Source organism: Venturia canescens, chromosome 3, assembly GCF_019457755.1.
Source record: "Venturia canescens isolate UGA chromosome 3, ASM1945775v1, whole genome shotgun sequence".
NCBI classification, from domain to species: Eukaryota; Metazoa; Arthropoda; class Insecta; order Hymenoptera; family Ichneumonidae; genus Venturia; species Venturia canescens.
In genome coordinates this window covers 1,347,582-1,366,907 of record NC_057423.1, presented here as the reverse complement: position 1 = coordinate 1,366,907, position 19,326 = coordinate 1,347,582, and the positions used below count along the sequence as shown (strand labels likewise).

Here is a 19,326-nt window from a genome sequence, read left to right as displayed (position 1 = left end):
CATACAGGATCGTTGATTGATGAGTAAAAAAAAAGTGTATATTTATTAAAATAGAAAATAACCATCAAATAAAAGTTCGATTTCATTAATTTTCGTACATTTTTACATATACTCAATAAAAAAAAAGTCGTTAGCAGTTTTGCATTACTGACAACCGATATAGTAATTTACTAAGTTTTTCACTGTCGATATCCATGTCCATCAGAGGGCACTGCAACCAAACCGGCTTGCACAGATGGCGCTGGCGTTTCTTGAAAAGCCCTGCCGTTGGTTGAATTTGAAAATTGTCGGAAGGGAAGGGCAAAGGGGCAACACGAGTCCAAGCGGGAGTCGCGCAGTGTACGATGTCAACGGATAGTTTTTTAACGGTGTTCTCAAGCTTCAGCAAGCGCGTAGAGAATTGAATGTCAAATAGTTGTAAAATTATATTTAAAAACTGTGGCGATAAATATGTTCAGTGAAACGTAGGGTATTTTATTCGTAAGGATAAGTCGGTGTTTCGAAAAGCATTGAGATATTGGTTAATTCTTGCTGGTGGTGCGTGTGGTCAAAAATAACCGCGAAAATTGTTGACTACTTTCAGTGCGCGGCGCTTTTTATCATTTCGTTATTTTGTCTGTCAACGATTATAACGTTTTGAGGTTTTAAACGTAACCCATAAAAAGGAGAAATGTCTACACTTTCGGTACTCGCTACACACGACGAACTCGTACGGTGTACGAACGTTCTCGTTCATGGCTCGTGCGAAGAAGGTTGGTGGAAGCAAGTGAAAGCATCAAATAAAATATAGAAATTCTATTCTGTCATGCAAATTTTCAATTTTTTTCTTGCGAAATAATCTTTTCACTCTGCTAACTTTGCCACAGAATTCCTTCAGTTTGCACTGAACCAGGAGGAAATTAGACAAAAATGGTTAGGCTCTGTTCAAGAGTGTCAACGGCTTCATTCTGCCCTGGAAAAAGCGCATCACGAATCAGCCGATTTAGATAGGAAATTGAGCCATGCCAGAAGACTTCTCGATGAGGAAAAAAGAAGACGGCGAATTGCAGAAGAACAAAGGAATTCACTCGTAAGAATCTTTATGTTTGCAAGCAATACATCAATTTTTTACACGCATCAATATATTTTTGTGTTATGAAAAACCAGAATTTTTATCTATCCAAAAGCTGAGGTGGGTTAAAAACTTAAAAGGCTATTGAAATATCACTGAATTGTTACAAATGTCAAAGTTAGTTTCTGCCTACCAGGATATTCATTTTCCCAACTATTTGAGAGAATAACAAGAAACCTTGGCCTCTGTTGAAAAATAAACTGGAATATTTTTTGTAATGCACTGAAAATCAAGTTTGAAACAAGAAATTAGAATCCTGAATTTTAACAATGCAAAAGATGTGTTTTGATACAAAATATACTTCTGAACTTTTGTTGGATCATGCCAATAAAATTAGGAATGGAAGATTTTATCGTTATAAACTTCTTTAAGTGGTTGAATCTCAAAAATTTCAGGAAAGACAAATCACATTGGCACGAGACTTATTATTTAACGACGGAGGCCGAAACCTGAACGATGAGACAAGAGAAAAGCTCCAATTTTTGAATAATACTACTTTGAACGGTCGAAACAGTAACGCACACTTGAAAGATGTGCACCACAATGATAAGTGAGTTGTAGCGAAACAAATTCTAGTCACAGGAAATTCGAATGCACACATTAAAATATAATAATATTCACAGACTCAATACAATCGCGGAGCTGGACTCCACCGGTTCACTCTTAAGCGATCTCAGCTGTTTCTCAAAATCCGAGGACGATCTTGATACAAGCTTAATGCTCAATCAAAATCACAAAAAACGCGAGTGGAAAGAGCATAGACCTAGCGGTGAATATTCTACAAAGAAACGAAGAAGCACATTGCATAAAGTCGCAGAGCTCAATAATTCTGACAAAATAGTTGCGACTACTACTGTCATGATGCCAAAAGATGGAACGATCACAGCATCATCTGTCATTGAGGCTATTCCTGCTGATGAAAATCACGATCCACAATTGCACAGTTCACGGAAACGACGGAAGAGTGCTGATCGCAGTCGGTCCAAAGTTGTGGCCTTGGATTCTAATGACATTCTCATTACCAACACCAAAGTATGTACTTTGAAAGCTTGATATGGAAAAAAATTATAATTTCCAAGATGCGATGAAGTATTCGTGATACTTTACGCTCACGAAAGATAAAAAATTACTTATCATTACTTGCACAAATCGTTTACTAAAGAAACATGATACTAGTTGATGTTCAATCAAGAAAATGAGTGTACGAATGATTTCCATTCTTAGCCTTCTGCTCCTATGGCTGACATAATGACATCGGGATCCGACTCTGAAGGGGTATTCAAACCAAGTCCGAATATTGGTGGTTATACGCTAAACTCAAAAACCACTCGAGGACACAGCTTCACGGCGAAAACAGTCATAAAACCTGAAATTTGTTCCCCCTGTGGCAAAAGGTACTCATTATTCGTAAGGAATTTCAAACTACCGCTACTTTATCGCAAACAAAATTTTTATTAATTTATCATTAATTGTTTGTGTGCTTTTTCTTCTCGCAGAATAAGATTTGGTAAAGTGGCATTAAAATGCCGCGATTGTCGAGCAACAGCCCATAGCGAATGCAAAGATCTCGTTCCACTTCCGTGCGTGCCAGCAGGAAATACACCCACTCTCCGTGGCATATCGGTACTTATTTTTTTACGAGCTGTGAATGTACATTCTTATCACGTAATTTCTTCCCCGGTCACGTTAATTCACGTAAAACGGAGTTTTCCATATTTTGGCCAATAGTTCGAAAACAGCTGAAGCGATTTTTGTCAGATGTTTCAAATTTATAATTCATTTAATCAAATTTGATAAAGATTTTCAAGTTTTTCCTAATCTTCGTTCAACCGTTGTACGTCTGTCATTCATGGAGTTGAAATTTGTAAAATGTTTGGACAAAAAACGCCTCCTAGGTCATAAAATTATTAGAAAAACATAATTCATAACGAACAAGAATTTTAAAATTAATTTTCAAAAAATTGTAGAAAAAAAATGTAAAAAAAATTCGGAAACAATACTTTATACGCTGAAAAAAGAATGATGAATGTGGTTTCAGGGAACAATTGCCGATTATACGCCGATGATACCACCAATGGTACCGTCTCTCGTCGTCCACTGTATAAATGAGGTCGAATTACGTGGTATGGGTGAACAAGGCTTGTACAGAGTAAACGGTGGCTCCGCGGATGTCAAGTGCCTGAAGGAGAAATTCCTCAAAAATAAGGGAGCTCCGAACTTGAGTGAAATCGACATATCCACCATTTGTTCGACTTTGAAAGATTTTCTGAGATCGTTGCGCGAGCCACTAATCACTGTTGGGCTTTGGGCTGATTTTGTTCGTGCAACTACGATGTCAGACAAACAAGATGCCGACGCGGCACTTTATCAAGCAATTTCGGAACTGCCACAGCCGAATCGCGACACTCTCGCTTTTCTTATTCTGCATTTGCAACGAGTCTCCAGCAGTCCCGAATGCAAAATGCCTATTAGCAATCTCGCCAAGGTTTTCGGACCCACGCTTGTTGGTTACAGCTGTCAAGAACCTTCTCCAACTTCGATGCTCACTGAAACGAAAAATCAAGTGACGGTTGGTTTCCCATCAATCTTTTTTCTTTGTATCTTTTATTTTTAACATTTCTTATAACATTTCCATTTTGTTTGTAGATTGTCGAAAGCTTGTTGAAAATTCCCTCGGATTATTGGGCTAATTTCGTTAATCCTGAAGGCCTTAACGATATGGGAACCCCGAAAACTGGAGAATTGAGACACACGCCATCGACCGAGTCACTTCTCAAGCGTACCACGTCTCGCGGTTTCTTCAACACTCCACTCGGCTCTAGGTATGTTAAACTCACGTTTAATGTATATAAAAATTGGTTTTGCCTGTGTTTGCAACTTGAACTGAAAATTCTATAATTAAGAATTCGGCAGAAAATTCGAAAGTTCCGAGATAATTTTTTCCTTTACATTTTTATCTTTGTTCATTATCAAGGGTAGAGTTATTAACAAATTATATGAGTACAAAAATTCATAAATAATTATTATTCTTGAGTTTTTAAATATTCCTTCTGTTCATCTATGATGAATTACTGGAACATTAAACAGTTTCATGAATATCGTATTTTACAATGATTGGCAAACAGAATATGAATATTTTAAACATCTGTACGCTAGAATTTTGGTAAGTTCGTTGAATTGTCAATTATTGACATTCGCATAGGCTGAACAACCTCGATTTTATTTATCTTTTAGGGACTTCTCTTATACTCGAACTCTTTCTTTTCTTTTGCAGTCGAACATTTTTGAGGAAAAACAAAAAGTACTTCGCTACACCACCGTCAAGGTCAGCTTTTTAGAGGGCATAGAAATATTATAATTTAATATATAAAATATATGCGAGGACCAACGTCTAGTTTTCTTTTTTCCAATATCAAATGTACTTTAGTTGTAGGAAAACAACCGATCAAAAACTCACGGTGGCATGAATCTCTGGTTACGAATTATTTCCAAAATGTCATGAATTTGGAATTAAACTTAGTGGTATTTTGTTTTCAACTCCGTTTATTTCAAAATATTAATGGAAAATTGCTTTTTGGTACGTTGTAGGGATGGTAGTGGCGATTAAAGCACGAATCTGATAGTAAAGCGGATTTTTTGTTTTCAAGAGAAAAAATAATACTGCACCGAAGGAAGTGCACAAATTGAGTAGCGAAGAAATGGAACGTGATGTTTGAAAGTGACTTAATTGACGCACGAAGCGAAAAAGTTTATAACCGATTGTAAACAATTTCATTTTTTTTTTTATTACTTTTATTACAACAACTATAAATGTATCAACAATAATTACAGAATAAAATATTAATTTTGCAATGAACGAGTCAAGTATTTGTCGACGGTTCAGATATAGGCATTTTGTACAAATAATAATTGGGAGCTTAATTTTCGTGGACTCTTGTACAAGATTTCTCCTTCAACTCCCAGCAAGATTCCCAGAAAAGTTTCAATCTGTTGTCTCCGTTCGAACAAAAATGTCTGAAATCTTGAATGATTTTCTTCTGAAATATCTCATCGCCAGCTGACGTGGAAATTGATTTCCATTTTCTGCTGACCATGTGATTCCATGACCATAGAAATCCCATCTGAAAAATTGATTTAGTATCTTGTATGGTTTTTCATTTACTTAACTCCACCTCAGTGTCCTGTGTACGCCGGTGATTGAAATAATTTTACCCTTCGATCCATACTGTAGTCATCCTTGTTTTTCCCACTGACATGCCTTGTTATATAAGCTTCATGAGGACTTGGTTGGTCAGGATGAACAGGATATCTTTTTTGTCCTGTTGATCTTCTCACGATACTTGTTCCAGTTCGAGGTCTCGGTCTCGTTGATACTGTCGATGGCACGAGCACGAAAACATTTCCCGTAATGTGAACGTATTGATGATCGTTTTCGCTATTTTCGAGCTGGCAAGGTATAAAACCAAATCTTTGGAGTATTGCTTCTTGTAACAGGAACAATCGTTGAGCGTACGTGTCTTCTCGAAATTCTACAAAAGCAAAAAATTGTTTCATCCGTCGATGATCAAGTAAAAATATTTTCGGCACATTTGTAAATTTCGTTTAATTAAAATAAAGTGCTTTTCCATTTCAATAAGATTCGATTACTGAGATCGAATTTATTAAATGATCGCACTGACGTACCTTCGAAGAGATAACGCTTGTTCACCATGAGACATTCGGTATCCAGTGGAATGAAAATTGGTCCTCGTAGTGGATCACTCTTAAGAGTGTACGGAAGTGCGAGTAGATCGCTTGGTATTGGTACGACTTGAATACCCCACATTTGGGCCTTCCGCTGCCATTGAAAAATCTGGGGAATCGCAAATGTTGATCTCGAAACTTGCGTCAAATTTTGGGAAGGTAAGGAAACCTTGCAACTTTTTTTTTGTACAAAATGTGAACAAAGCCAATACTTCTACCGCAAAATATCTATAATAGAAAATATATGTATATCTATATTTTTATTTTCATTTACTTACAAGCTCAGCGACAATACTTCCGGAGGAAGCGACCCATTGCACAACGAGTTCGTACGACCGATCTGACCTAAATAGTGATTGGTACCTTAAATGGCCCCATTCGATTCTATCGCTTCGATTGATCAAGTCTATGTCGAGATGAGTGTGTTTGTAAGGTGGAACTGAAAATGAATAGTAAGATATTGAGAAAATGCAATTGAAAATTGTGGCTGAAGCTATCCTACCCAGATTTTTTCTTTATTTTTCCAAACTTCATTGATTATTTTCAAACTGTCGGTAAATATTTATAGAACTTTTGTGTGTCTAAGTAAAATTATTGTACCCCGCCAATCTTTGTCACTCGTATCTGTGATTTCAAGCTCGTCACGTAAAAATGATGGAATGTTAGATTCATCGATGTTTTCGCAACTCGGGATCGACATCGGAGTCGAAACGCTTGTCCCAAGTGTCGTCGCTGATGGTTCGCACCATCCTTCCGGGGCTTTCATCTCAACCTCGACCCATTCGTTTTCGAAGCTCTGAAGATCGCAAAGTGGCGGCGAGTAATCGGCGGCTACAGAAATAGGATAAAGAAACGAGTAATGAAAGTACACGCTTACGAATGAGGTCTTTTAGGATTACGCACCTTTTTGCGCATCTTTATCCTGGACTATGTAGTAAAGGTAGAATCCGAGGATAAAAGGCTTTGAAAAATCTCCGGAAGCGTGACATATCAATCGATCCGTAATCATACCCTGTTGAAAATTCACGTACATGAATAAAAGCAAAATTAGATGTCAATCGGGACAGGGCCTGAAAAAGTATGATCCGACTTTTGACTTTTCGGCTTATAGATGTTAAAACTGATTGATTAAATTGCGAATAAAGATTACCGAAAGGTTTTGGGCTTCTGGATGCGAACAATTTTGAAATCTTACATGTCCACGATTTGGTTTTGTCTCAACAGTTTTATGTAACATCAAGTGTAATCGTACCTCATTTTTTTTCGTTCATTGTTAACATAAAATAATAGAAAAGACTGAGGAGGTTTTTGACCCTGATTTTCTCAAAACCAAGTAAAACTTGTCGAACCTTCATGATTTTTATAGCGTTCTCGACTGTGACACCGCCTTCGATATGTTTATTAAGCCATTGTACAGCGTCGGCACTGACGAAAGTTTGACTAGGCAAGGATGGATGCTGGGTGAGAAAACCGACTCCTGTTTGTAGATTTCTCATAGCTTCTAAAATTTCGCTGTTAGGAGTGTTGCTCTTGATTTTCGTGACCTCGGTGTTGGAGCTAGGAAAATGAAAATTAAGGCGAGTATAGAGACAATTAAATTACTCGATGTATTGATGCAAAATGCAATAGACTGATGTACAGCAATCGCGAATTGGTAAATGCCTGAAAAGTTTGGCAAAAAATTGTGGAACTTACTTTTCTTCAGTGACGTCTGAGTATTCCTGTTGCGACGTTTCCAAAGCAAGGGGGAGAACAGCCTCACTGGCTGGCGAAACTCTTCCTCGATCCATCACTTTCGATCCTGATCTAGATCCCCCACGAGTTTATGCAAACCAAAAGTATTGAAACTAATTCGCAGGTCCATGAGAGATTGATTGATGGGAAAAAATGTGTTCGAGATGCACGTACGAAATATTAAAAATCGCATTCAACAAATAACATTCACATTTGAAAAGTATCAATCATTGAAAATGCCAGTCAAGATTGCGGTGAAGAATAATTGATTTTCTTTGGTAATTCGAGGAAAGTCTCCATCTATTGACTTTTCTTTTATTTCGTCATCGAAATTTTTTATTACTCAACAAGATCCTAATGGATCCTGTTGTGAAACACGCAAATTTGGTCACTGCATTGACACACTTTGTCAGTTTGGCCTCTCATCTTCGATGAGTGCTTAATGATTCATTTTACAAAACAAAAAGGTAATTTAATAAATTACTCTTACAATATTACACTCAAGGAATCATCAGAAAAAACATTGTTCGTGGAGCGGTAACGGGAGTGGCAATTGAAAAGTTGTTTAACACATAACATTCGCACTAAAAACGTGAAACTCATAAAAGATCGAAATGAAAGTTTGGGAAAAAAATGAACATTCGATTGTTTCACTATACTCATTGTTGAAGTGTTATTGGAACAGGCTGGGATACTTTCAACTTACGTTTTGCCATTATTTTTTGTGGTTTTTTTTTTTAATTTATCGAATTTCTAAAAAGAGGAGCAACAGTTTCCAATGATCATTTCATTACCAAAAAGTAACTAAAAATTCGGGCCTCGGACGATAGAATGGTAGAGAAGAAAAGATATAAGCGGAGGAAGACCAACCTGTTCGGCACGTAGCGAGGAGTGTCGAGGAACGTGCGAACAGCTGCAGCGTTACTCACCACATGCTTTTCCTGAACAGAGAACCCCGTCACTCACTCACTTGCCAAAAAATTGGAAAATTAAACAATTTCATTCAGAGAATATCGTACGAATTATCGTAAAAAAATTATCGAATATTTACAATTGGACAATTTTATTTTACGAATTCGATCAATTACTCTGCATGAAATTACGATTCGAACGAATAATAATACAAAAAATGAAAAAAAGTGACGTACAAATAGGTAAAAAAGACAATATTGATGCATACGAATGAGGATTGACGGAACCCTTTCCCCATTTATAGATTTGGAGGGAAACTACATTATAGCTTGTTCTACAGGAGAGGGAATTATTAGCTGTATTCGTTTCAGTCACAAATGGTCATAGAAAATTTTGTATTATAAACAACGTGCAGTTGTGAGAAGAGAAATAACAAAAACACCAGTGAAAACAGCCATTTCTGTAATGAAGAAAAAGTTAAAAAAAAGAAAAGAAAAATAATGAAAAAAAGTTGTACACGAGCTCAGTATGAAGCAAACATTTCTCGCAGTCGTTCGATTGGAGCGTGTCAAACCTTGGTCTGGGCTTTTCAGGTAGGCGGTTGCTTCCCAGTCGTTCCCGGAAAGGAGAACTTCCAACTAGATTTGTCTGGAAAGTATGTGTGAAATACTGATCAATGTGGATGAATTTATTTTAGAGCATGATTACGCAATACGGTTATAAAAGAAGCTTGACGAATCTCATGTAACATGAAAGCAACAACGACAATACTGCAACAAATTCGTATTTTAAACGATATATTTACTTCGAATTTATATACAAGGAATTTCTCGATCGTTCTTACGCTCTCTATGAACCTAAATGGAGAAGAAAAAGCAATAATGGTGCGATACATTTTTGATAACACAAGCTATCGAGTGAAATAACATTGATTTCGGTTAATGGAAAAACTAGCACTACATGCAAACAAATGAAGGTGAACATACTAGTTTTGGTAACTGAATTTTTGTAGATTTATAGAAAATTTCATCGACAAGGAACCCAAATCAATTATAATTCCAATGATGTTATGTTTGGATTCTAACAATTTTCTGAGATTGAGATATTCGTGTATTTTTTTATACAGTCCATCTGGAGAATTGACAGTGCAGTCTGAATTGAAATTTTAAAAGTCAGCGCAGTTTTTGCGGAATGTTCGGTTTCGAAACAATTTCTAGTCATCGTGTTAAGAAAAATTGGTATAAAAAACTTAGCTGTGGATGGAAAAACCTTTTGTTAAGTTCCAAATGAATTCGTTTGATTGAAGCTGAGAAATCGAATTCGAAAGTACGCACTAAAATTTTTACTTTTGGCGCTCAATTTTACAGTTTCCAAAACAAGTATTTCGACTCACGAGTTCATTGTTAAAATGCTTCTGTCACCAAGTGTAAAATGTTAGTAGTGTTAATGTAATCTCACAAAATAATGTAACTTTTTTTTTCTCACAATTGAATTAACATATATATTCGAAAAATCGTAAGATGTCTCCGTTGAAGTTTGGACCTCGGCTAGAAAGAGAGAGAAAGTTATAGGAGGGGAAGTACCTGGTTAGTGAGGGTGATCAGGCTCGTGCTGTGCCTGCGTCGTGTCAAGTGTGTCGCAGGATCTCGGGTATTCTCACGAGTACCACCCATAGCTGTCGGGCTCTGAAACATAGCATGCTGAACTCTCTCTCTCCTATAGAGATTCGTGCTAACTGCAAGCTACGACGTATCTACGAGCATACGAACAATAATATCTACGATAATTCCGCTGCTGTCGAAACTACGAACACTTCCTTTACGAAGGTAAGAACGCCTCGTGCCCTGTTGAGGAAAATATCAGTTCGGGGAGGAAAAGGGAGAAAAATAAGAGCAATGCATTCACAAGGTTCATTCGCCCTAAGGGGTTATTCTACAGATAATTCTCTTCAAAATTTAATACACAGGGTTGACGTTAAAATTCATTGAAATGAATTTCACAGTATTGCGAATTCGAGAAGAAACCCCAGAAGCATCAATTTTTGTATGAGGATAATTAAACTCTTTCCTGTTTCCGCCCACCAATACATTGTGTACGTGCGAAGATTTCTTTGTGAAAATTTCTGCATTGTTTGTCAACATGGGCAAGTTGGAGGGCATTGAAAGTTACTTTGATTCCAGTTTCCCAGTAGAATAACCCCTTAATTAGTGAATTGTTCAATCAGCAGAGGTGAAAATTATTAATGGAGTGGCAACAAGCAATTGAACTGTAAACTACGACGTTATTTTAGAAATACCTTCAAATGTTACTTTCGTGTTTGCATGCAAAATTTTGATTCAAAGGCTAACAAATAGAGTGTCCATGCAATACGTTCAGAAAAACAAATATCCATTCGCAAAAAAACGTCGATAAAAAGAAAATAAAATCGAGTATCTCTCGAAGGTGCACTCGACAACCTAAAACTTTCATTTCAAACAGAATGAACTAAGCCCTTATTATTTTGCTGTAGTCTTTGGACACGTCTGTGGTATTTTCGTTACCCAATTTTTGTTGGGATTGGGCCGACGTATTTTGTTCAAATAACCCTCAATAAATCGTAAAAAACCGTCCATCAATTGAGCCTGCTCGTGATTCGTCGGTGGCGTATAAATATCACATCTCGAAGAACCTTCCAATATTCTTCGGGTTGCCAAGTTATTCAGAGGCAAGAGAAACATCCGGAATCGCCAGTATTTCAATGCCTACGAACCGTGAGAATAGTCAAATTAATAAAAAATAATAACAGATCATTAAATACAAATCGTGTTCCGTAATCGTACAGCCATAAATTTCATAGTATTTTGAGACCTGTGAATCCAAGATCCTTCATATCTATTTATGTCTATTTATAGGATTTTTATCAGTCTATTCGTGAGATTATCGCATCATCACTCATAATCTCTTTGTATCTTTATTCAAATTTAGCTATGAGGGAAAAAAAATCAAAGAGCTACCTCGACTAGAGTAAAATCCGTGTCTCCCCTCGTGCAGATATAGTGATCCAAATAATTCCAGTTGTAATTCTCGAGTTTTTCCGTCGTAAACGAAACCCATGATACTTCGTAAGTGTCGTGATGAGGGGCGTGGAATCGATATCGATAGTGGATATTAAAAGGTGGATAAGGGTGACTGCAAAAAATTATTTAAAGAAATAAACTAACGTCAATTCGTTTCCCTTGTTCGTAGTAGATCAATTTTCGGATTGAAAAACCATTCACCGAGGTCTGTATCTCGTAACGGTTATAGAATTTCCGCAGAGCGAGATTTTGTGAAAAATCCTGCCAATACTCAGCAAATATTCTTCCTTGGGTTCAGCCTCGGTCTGTCTACCACGCATAACAGAACTCACTGGCGGCACATTGTTGCTTCCTGGTGTCGTTGATTTTTGTACATTATTCGGTGGAAGTATGATCAATTGAAAACCCTGAGAAGACAAACGATCAAATGAGAACCCAATCGAATTCGACGTGATTAAAATTGACCAGAGTTCTTTTAATGCTTTTCAACTTTTCACAAATATTGAATTATTTTTGTAATTTTGGTAAGATTACAATAAAATAATTTAAAAAATCAAACCAATATCCAAAACTAAAAAATTACAAGTCAATACTAAAATCTAACGACGTATCCTCACTTGAGCTAAACGTTGAGAAACAAGTTCTTTGAAAACTTCCGCAGTTGTGAGAGGTTTTTTGTAAATTGCTCGTTGTTGAGCAAAATCAGCATTAACGTCATCCGGCAGTAGATTATAGTCGGAGACTAAATAATCATTCTGAAGACTTCTCTTGTCCGGAAAATAATCCGTAGTGATGGGCAAACATGCGGGGATAGTTAAAGACTTCCAGTCCACGCCTGATTGTTTATAAAAATGTGAGAATCTTATTGTCAACGATTAATTCATCAAATAATTTACATTTCTTTATGCCAAGCCACGTGTCAACAACAAATAATTCACGTCTATGTACAATATAGATTACGGTGCAATATATCAAAGCTGCGACAAGTGAATGAAAATCATTTTTGGAAAAAAATGTACTGCCAAATATACGACTTTGCACACGAGCTGTTCCAGAATTTATAATTATTCGAATATTTGAAAATAAAGATAAATACGTTTCGAAGCGTTGATTTTCTCCACTTTGTAATGAAAGTAGTTCCAAAAATTTTTCCATCCCTGTTTTCATGCTACTGAGAGTGAAGAGTGAATAGTAACTACAAAATAGAATGGCGGTGTGAGTGTGAAAATGATGCAAGTGATAGTAGGAGAGTGATGGACGTAATCGACGAAAACGAAGTTTCGTCGCGACGATGTCGATCCATGAAAATTGTATGGTTCATACAAAAGTGAGGAAAACAAGAAAGCTCAGGAGTGTAAACAAAAATGAAACATCGGTGTACGACTCGACGCTAAGAAAATCTTCCACAGTCTGTTCTGGAAGTGGATTTTCGTCGAAACCATGCAGAGATGAAACAAAACTGTAACATAGTATAACGAAAGATTAATAAAGCTGCTTTCGTCTCAACGAAAGAGAGACATTAGGATTAATAGGAGTGTATAGCGTGCATAAATGTTGAAAAAAAATAATAATAAATGTTAGATTGCCTATCCACGAATCTACTGTAGTGACAGGTGCTAATTGGCTTTAGGGACACAATTAGCCATTAGGGAAATTAGAATAGTCTACAGACCCATATCCTAAAAAAATAATAACAAATATTTCTTTGTAGCAGACGCTCATTAATATTTAGCGCTAACCTATGATTGCTGTTTAATGTGACATCATAGTAGCACATCACACGCGCATCAATACGTCCAGCGTTGCGTCCCAACAAGACGTACAGTACCACAGCATGGAAATAAATTTGATAGGCATTAATCTCGTCGCTGCGATAATCAGGGGCAACAAGAAAAAACGTTTTTATTTATTCGCCAATCCAGCACTGCTATGGTTTAGGCTGAAAATTCTGGAAAAATATAGCCCTGGAAGTTCAAGACTAAATTTCGAAGGGAAAAGTTTATAACTCCGAAAACTTTCGAAAAATTTCTTTTTTTATGTGTCATTTGCAGAAATCTGGGTGACGAGGTTCATAAAAAATGGACGAGAACTTCGATTCTACTAATTAATTGCTTTCGATCAGGTTGTGACGGGACGGGTTGATACTTTAGAGGAATAATTCGATTATGAATTCTGATTATGAAATACGAGTTTATAGATTCGCAGGCATCTAAAACGAGACAAATGTAGATTTTCTAGAAAATAAATTACAGACGACTGCGTTAACCAACGTATATCTGATAATTTCGTTCTCTTCGTCATTATTAAGTTCGTGCATTTCTTCTTGCGTACCAAATAAGCTGATTCGTCAGTGAAGAATCATCAGTTGATTGTTGAAAAAATGATGATTGTCGATGTGCATTTTTGGATGGTAACGATGTAGTCCGATAATTCATGCACATGATTTTAGTGTAAATATGACAATGAAATAAACGATGTTATCGTAATGTACTCGCGAGTATATTCCAACAATGTATATTCACGAGACTAAAACTTCGTCGAAGACATCAAATTGATGAATGAAGCGCTTCATTTCGGATTTACCGATATTTGGAGTCTCGAAATCTCTTTTTCATTGCCCAGGAATAATAATAATTTTGTAGTAAATTTGTTAAAAAATATTATCTTTAACTTTTTTCTTAATTGTTAACGAAAATCGGCTTCGAGAATAAAATACTTCAATAAATACCTCCAGACAGCTAATCGAATAGACTATAACTCATGAACCAACCTGTTGTCAGTGCGGGAGTCCACTCTTGTTCACCTGTTGCACCCCACAAAAGAGTCAAACTTTTATTAACGACTGACGAACCGCTTTGACCACATTTGTCAACGCTCGTAAGTGGGAGACTTGGCCTCTGTGTTTTCAATTTTCCATCTGTTGATTAGATCATACGGTGTTACAATATTTTTCGAGAAACCTATTTTAAATGTATTATAATAGTCTTAAATTCAATAAAAATTTATTAAATTGTTCTGTTTGTAAAAAAGCATGTTAATTTGTGAATTAATATTTGTTGGAATATATTTGTAATGTATCCTTGAAAATGATTGTGGCATATTATTACAGTGTATTCGTAATAAATTTGTAATAAAAAATGTCGCACGTACGATCTTGAAAGTTCACTTGCGATGCTGATCGAGAAATTGGTCCTTGTGTCGTTGCCGAACCAAGAGTTTGATCGATCGGTGAATCACTCACAGTTGAGTTCGTATCGGTTTGTTGTTCGGAACGTGGTTGTGCCGGTACAGCTTGATAATGATGCTGCTGTATGAGAACGCCTGTAGGACCTGAGGAAGTATGAACAAAACACTAAAAAGTTCAATCGATGACAATGATGAGTTCGATCTGTTTTAATGTTTCTACAAACCTTTTGGAAAAATGTGTGTCCAACGACGTCGGTTGCTCGTTAGTTTTATTGTCACATGTGACGGATCGAAAGGATTTATGAGCGCTCGGCCGGGTCGATGCAAATTTACAGGTTGGGCGATCGGATTCGTAGGACTTCCGGCACTACCCACTACCGGCCTAAATGGCGGGGAAATTTCAGTATCGATCACGTCACTCTTCACCGAAGTTCGCGTTACTCCTTTGATAAAAAAAATGCAAGTTCGATTATTCTTCGTATTTTTCTAAATTTTTTAGATAATATGAAAATAAAACTTGAACAAATTTAAATGTTATATTCGTTACCGTGAGTTTCTGCGTCACTGTCACTTCTGCCAACATCATCACTCCTGTAAGGAATGGAAATGGCAGCGCTTCGAGGAGTTATAGCAGGTGGAGGATGAACATCCGGAACAGGATGATGAATGTCAGGGTCAGACATTTTTCGTTTTAGTAATTTCAAAGCTTGGGCATTATTATGGGTTTCCATACAAGCGACACTAGTTTTTTTCGTTCTTGTTGATGCTCTATAAAAAAACAAAAAGAATGAGCGAAAATTTAATTTCCCAGATATAAGACTCGTGGAAGATAAATTCCTCGACGAATTACCTTGAAGCGTGAATCGTCGGTAACTGAAATACTTGAGAGTCGTAGGCATCGTAATCAAACAGGGGATTATGAAGACATTCCCTCGTTTCCTCCTGCAGCAGTTTTGTTTTGCATAACAATTTGCCATTTTCCATAGGCTGTTTCGATATCTTTTGGGGCAATTTTATACGTGGTATAAACGTCGAGTAAGGCATCTTTTTATTTGTTGAGTAAAAACTCAAATTTATCCAATGAGGCATGCTATAGTCGTCTGGAACGTTGATCGATGCATCTTTGTTATGAAACTGAAAGTTTTTTCAAACTTCAATTTCTTTTTTTCCATACAAACGATAATAATTGTTCGAAAAATTAAAAAATGAATGAATACCTTCAACAATGGAACAGCGTGCAATGGCTGTTCTCCGACGCAGACTAAATCACTACCGACACCATTATCAATAATTCGTTGTTTGGTTACATTCGTGAGTTCTCTATCAACTTCAAAAACTCCAACCCCAGGAGTTATTACCACAGACAATTGACCAGTTCTATCGAAACTTCGATCCAGATAATGTTTCTCAAAAACTGTGAAATTATTAGAGAAATGAAAAGTTTGATAATTCACTATTCTATTTGCGATATTAAGGACAATTTAGCTGAACTTCGATTACCATTTAAGGACATGTTGAGAACTTCTAAGAAATTTCCTTGCGCAGCAGTGGAATTTGTCGCTTCAGGCATATTGATTTCCGGCTTTTCGTGGTACTCGAGTACGATTTTTTGATAATCGGTGAATAATTTTCTCAGCTGAACGAGGATGTTACTCCAGTCCTCGAATCTCTCATTTTGCACTGCCACTCTGTAAAAGTCTTCGTAGAATCTGCCTCGGTAATCTTGTTGCAAACATTCTCGCATGTTGTTAGGAAACTCTTCCAAGCTGTTGGCATTGTAAAAAGTTCGAGAGAAAAGAACTATCGTCACTTCGTGATTGCTACCACTTTTCTTCCATTTTTGGAAAAGATCAGCAAGAAAACCATTCACTGCTTTTTCGAAATAAAGATCTCCGTGAATATCGAAATCCCACATTTCCGAGCTCATTTGAATGAATAGGTAAACCATACTCGTTGACGAACGAAATACTACCTGCAATTTTTTCCATTCATTAATCAAGTTGTATTGGTAAAGTGATTTTCCTTATCCGATGCTTCATACTCAGAAACATACTATGATGAAACGTGCGAATGCAGAAGCATCCTGAGAGTTCAGTGTTTGTGAAATTTAAAAAATGTGTCCATGTTTTGTTGTAAACTGAATTTTTTAAATATTATTTCTCAGGAAGTACTATTATAAAGGCATTATTTGTAGATCTATATTTTTCTAAAATATCTTATCGCAAATTCTTAAATCACATAGATCTCAACATTTTTCTAAACATTGATTTATAAAATCGAATTTGCTGCTGTGCTCATGAGAGTAAACAATTTTACGATTGCTTTACACATAAACTTGTAATATCTTAAGCTTTTAGAAAACTTTGTAGAATTATGAAATTGACAATAAAGTAATCTTCTTTATCCCATTCATCGCTGATTCGCATTCAATTTTTACTAACCTTTGTGTCATCGGTAATAACACCGCACGCTACACGATCACCTTGTGACCACATTTCGTATACCTGGCATCTTATATTTCCACCGCAGAATTCTATTTTTTTACTCATGTATACACATGTGTTTACCTACAAAATAATAATCATATAGTATTTATAAATATTATGAACACATTGTCTGCCACACTGAATCATTTATTGCCAATTTCCAACCACATATAAGTCTTCTTAAAAATATCATGGTATTGAAATAAATTTCTTCAACGCTTTGTTGACTGAGTCACATTCATTGCAAATTCGACAGGGAACGAAATTCGAGAATTACTGGAATTATTGGAGGCTTTTTTAAAATCATTTCGTTGGACTCCAACGTTGCAAACTTCAGTGTCATTGCCAAAAAAGGGATCACACAATGGAAGATTTCTTCACATATTTCGGAACAATAATTATGAATGTCAAAAGTATTCATTTTCCACAAATATTAATGACGATGACAACTAATACTACGAGATTAAAAAAAAAATTCAAACGTTTATTCCTTCAACATTTTCCATCATATAGAAAATTCATATGTTAATCCTATTGTACAATAAAAATTGAAATACAAAAATCAAATTTTAATTGGAAATTTGGCATCTGAAAAAGTTCCATTCTTGAGATTAGTCTAATGTAATTTACCGCTTCTTATCAATTTTATATCGTATTTTGAAATTCATTCGCTTTCATTAATCATAATAAAGAAATGAAAACAGCTGCTTACCAAACTGTTTTTCAAACGCCACATCTCGCTTCTTCCCATATATTGGTCCTTAAAGGTAAGTTCAATCGAATCGAGAGCAACGTCATTTGGATTAACAATATTCATGTAAACATCGGCGAATGTACGTAATTGAAACATCGTCGCTACATTATTCTCAATGCTAATTGTTTCACGACCTTGTAGATCTTCTTTGAATGCTGTGACTTGCAACAACAGCCTACTAAATTCATCCTCAGGATGATAGATTTCGACGACATCTCCTGTTTGAATTCCTGGATAATCCTTTGGATTTATTATTAAATCTTCACCACTAAAGTTTTTCTGATGAACAATCAGTTTAAAGAGTTTCATTCTCCGTTCTCAGTTTCAATTTTGTACACTCAGTTTTAGTCGTCTGCACGTGGCACACGCCACACAAACTGTGCAGCCGTCGTTAACTATCACTATATACATCAACGATTCCATATGATTTGTTCACTTGAAGTTAGCTGCTTTAACCGTAAAATGAAAATGAATTGGCCTTTTCCACTTTCTTCATTATATATATAATCCGTGCGAAGAAATGGAGAGTCTAATGGATTTGTTTTTGTCTCATTTCATATCTAATCATACCGATACTCTTATCATTCTGTTGGACAATCTTTATTTTTCGAATGCATCTAATGTCCTTATGAAAACGGAGATATATTCGTCCGATTTTCAGCAGTAAAAACGTTCAAACTGATATATTGTATTTCTTATGATATATCCATTTGTCGCTATGTAAAAGTGCGAGAAAAATAGCTATAAAAGGGGATCGGCTATTACGCAAAGATAAAGATACGGACTTGAAATTTTTATGAGTTATAAACAAAGACTATACGCAGCTATTCCCGAAATTTGAGCAACATTGACCGTTTCGTTCGTTCGTAATAAATTCTCGAAGTTGTGCATTTTACTGTATGAAACACGTCCCCTTATGGAGGCAATCGACGGAAGTTCAGAAATCACAATTTTGATACTCTCACACTAAAGTCTCAATTAATTAGAACATAACAACAAAGTTTCACTTCGCCCAATTTTTCGGAGAAAGAAATAGTGGGGGTTCAGTAAGCCGCGCGGGCCATGCGCTAGACAAGGACAGTCTTATGCGCACGCGCAGGCCCGCGTGGCTCACGGAAATCAGCCTAACAGCTGATGCGACTCCCAAGTCGTTGAGAATTTAACTATTCATTTTATCTCGACTAAATTAATTATTTATCAAGAATGTGGGACATTATAAGCAATCATAATTGATAATATGAATATTCAACATAAATCAGGATAGCCGCGAATAACTTTAATTTAAACTCTTTTTTGACTTCAGAGAAATAGCCGATCCCCCTTAATTGAATATTTGTCACAATA

General features: G+C 36.2%; 2 protein-coding genes across 8 annotated transcripts; one reads left to right on the top strand and one right to left on the bottom strand.

The window, feature by feature from the left end:
* The first annotated feature begins 4 nt into the window (after positions 1–4).
* LOC122407449 (rac GTPase-activating protein 1-like) lies at positions 5–4,963 on the top strand. The gene is made up of 11 exons (XM_043413668.1): positions 5–23; positions 584–752; positions 867–1,069; positions 1,507–1,661; positions 1,735–2,143; positions 2,336–2,505; positions 2,608–2,734; positions 3,150–3,680; positions 3,758–3,933; positions 4,386–4,436; positions 4,700–4,963. The coding sequence occupies exons 2-11, from the start codon at positions 671–673 to the stop codon at positions 4,716–4,718; spliced, it is 1,923 nt and encodes a 640-aa protein (XP_043269603.1). The 5' UTR covers positions 5–23; positions 584–670; the 3' UTR covers positions 4,719–4,963.
* On the bottom strand, positions 4,876–18,992 carry Iml1 (GATOR complex protein Iml1). 7 transcript variants are annotated; one of them, XM_043413661.1, is made up of 25 exons: positions 17,941–18,992; positions 17,184–17,309; positions 16,243–16,714; positions 15,960–16,156; positions 15,593–15,876; positions 15,290–15,510; positions 14,967–15,185; positions 14,707–14,886; positions 14,327–14,473; positions 13,296–13,304; positions 12,174–12,391; positions 11,758–11,963; positions 11,494–11,668; positions 11,041–11,241; positions 10,270–10,344; positions 10,084–10,185; positions 9,075–9,148; positions 7,550–7,660; positions 7,204–7,411; positions 6,758–6,866; positions 6,455–6,685; positions 6,133–6,293; positions 5,795–5,963; positions 5,324–5,640; positions 4,876–5,232 (listed from the first exon to the last, which is right to left on the bottom strand). In XM_043413661.1, exons 1-25 carry the CDS (start codon positions 18,289–18,291, stop codon positions 5,029–5,031), a joined length of 4,767 nt encoding a protein of 1,588 aa, XP_043269596.1. In that variant the 5' UTR covers positions 18,292–18,992; the 3' UTR covers positions 4,876–5,028. The 7 variants fall into 7 exon arrangements, with proteins under 7 accessions (XP_043269596.1, XP_043269597.1, XP_043269599.1 ...); XM_043413662.1 differs by lacking the exon at positions 9,075–9,148 and adding an exon at positions 8,459–8,529; XM_043413664.1 differs by lacking the exon at positions 10,270–10,344.
* Positions 18,993–19,326: the final 334 nt, after the last annotated feature.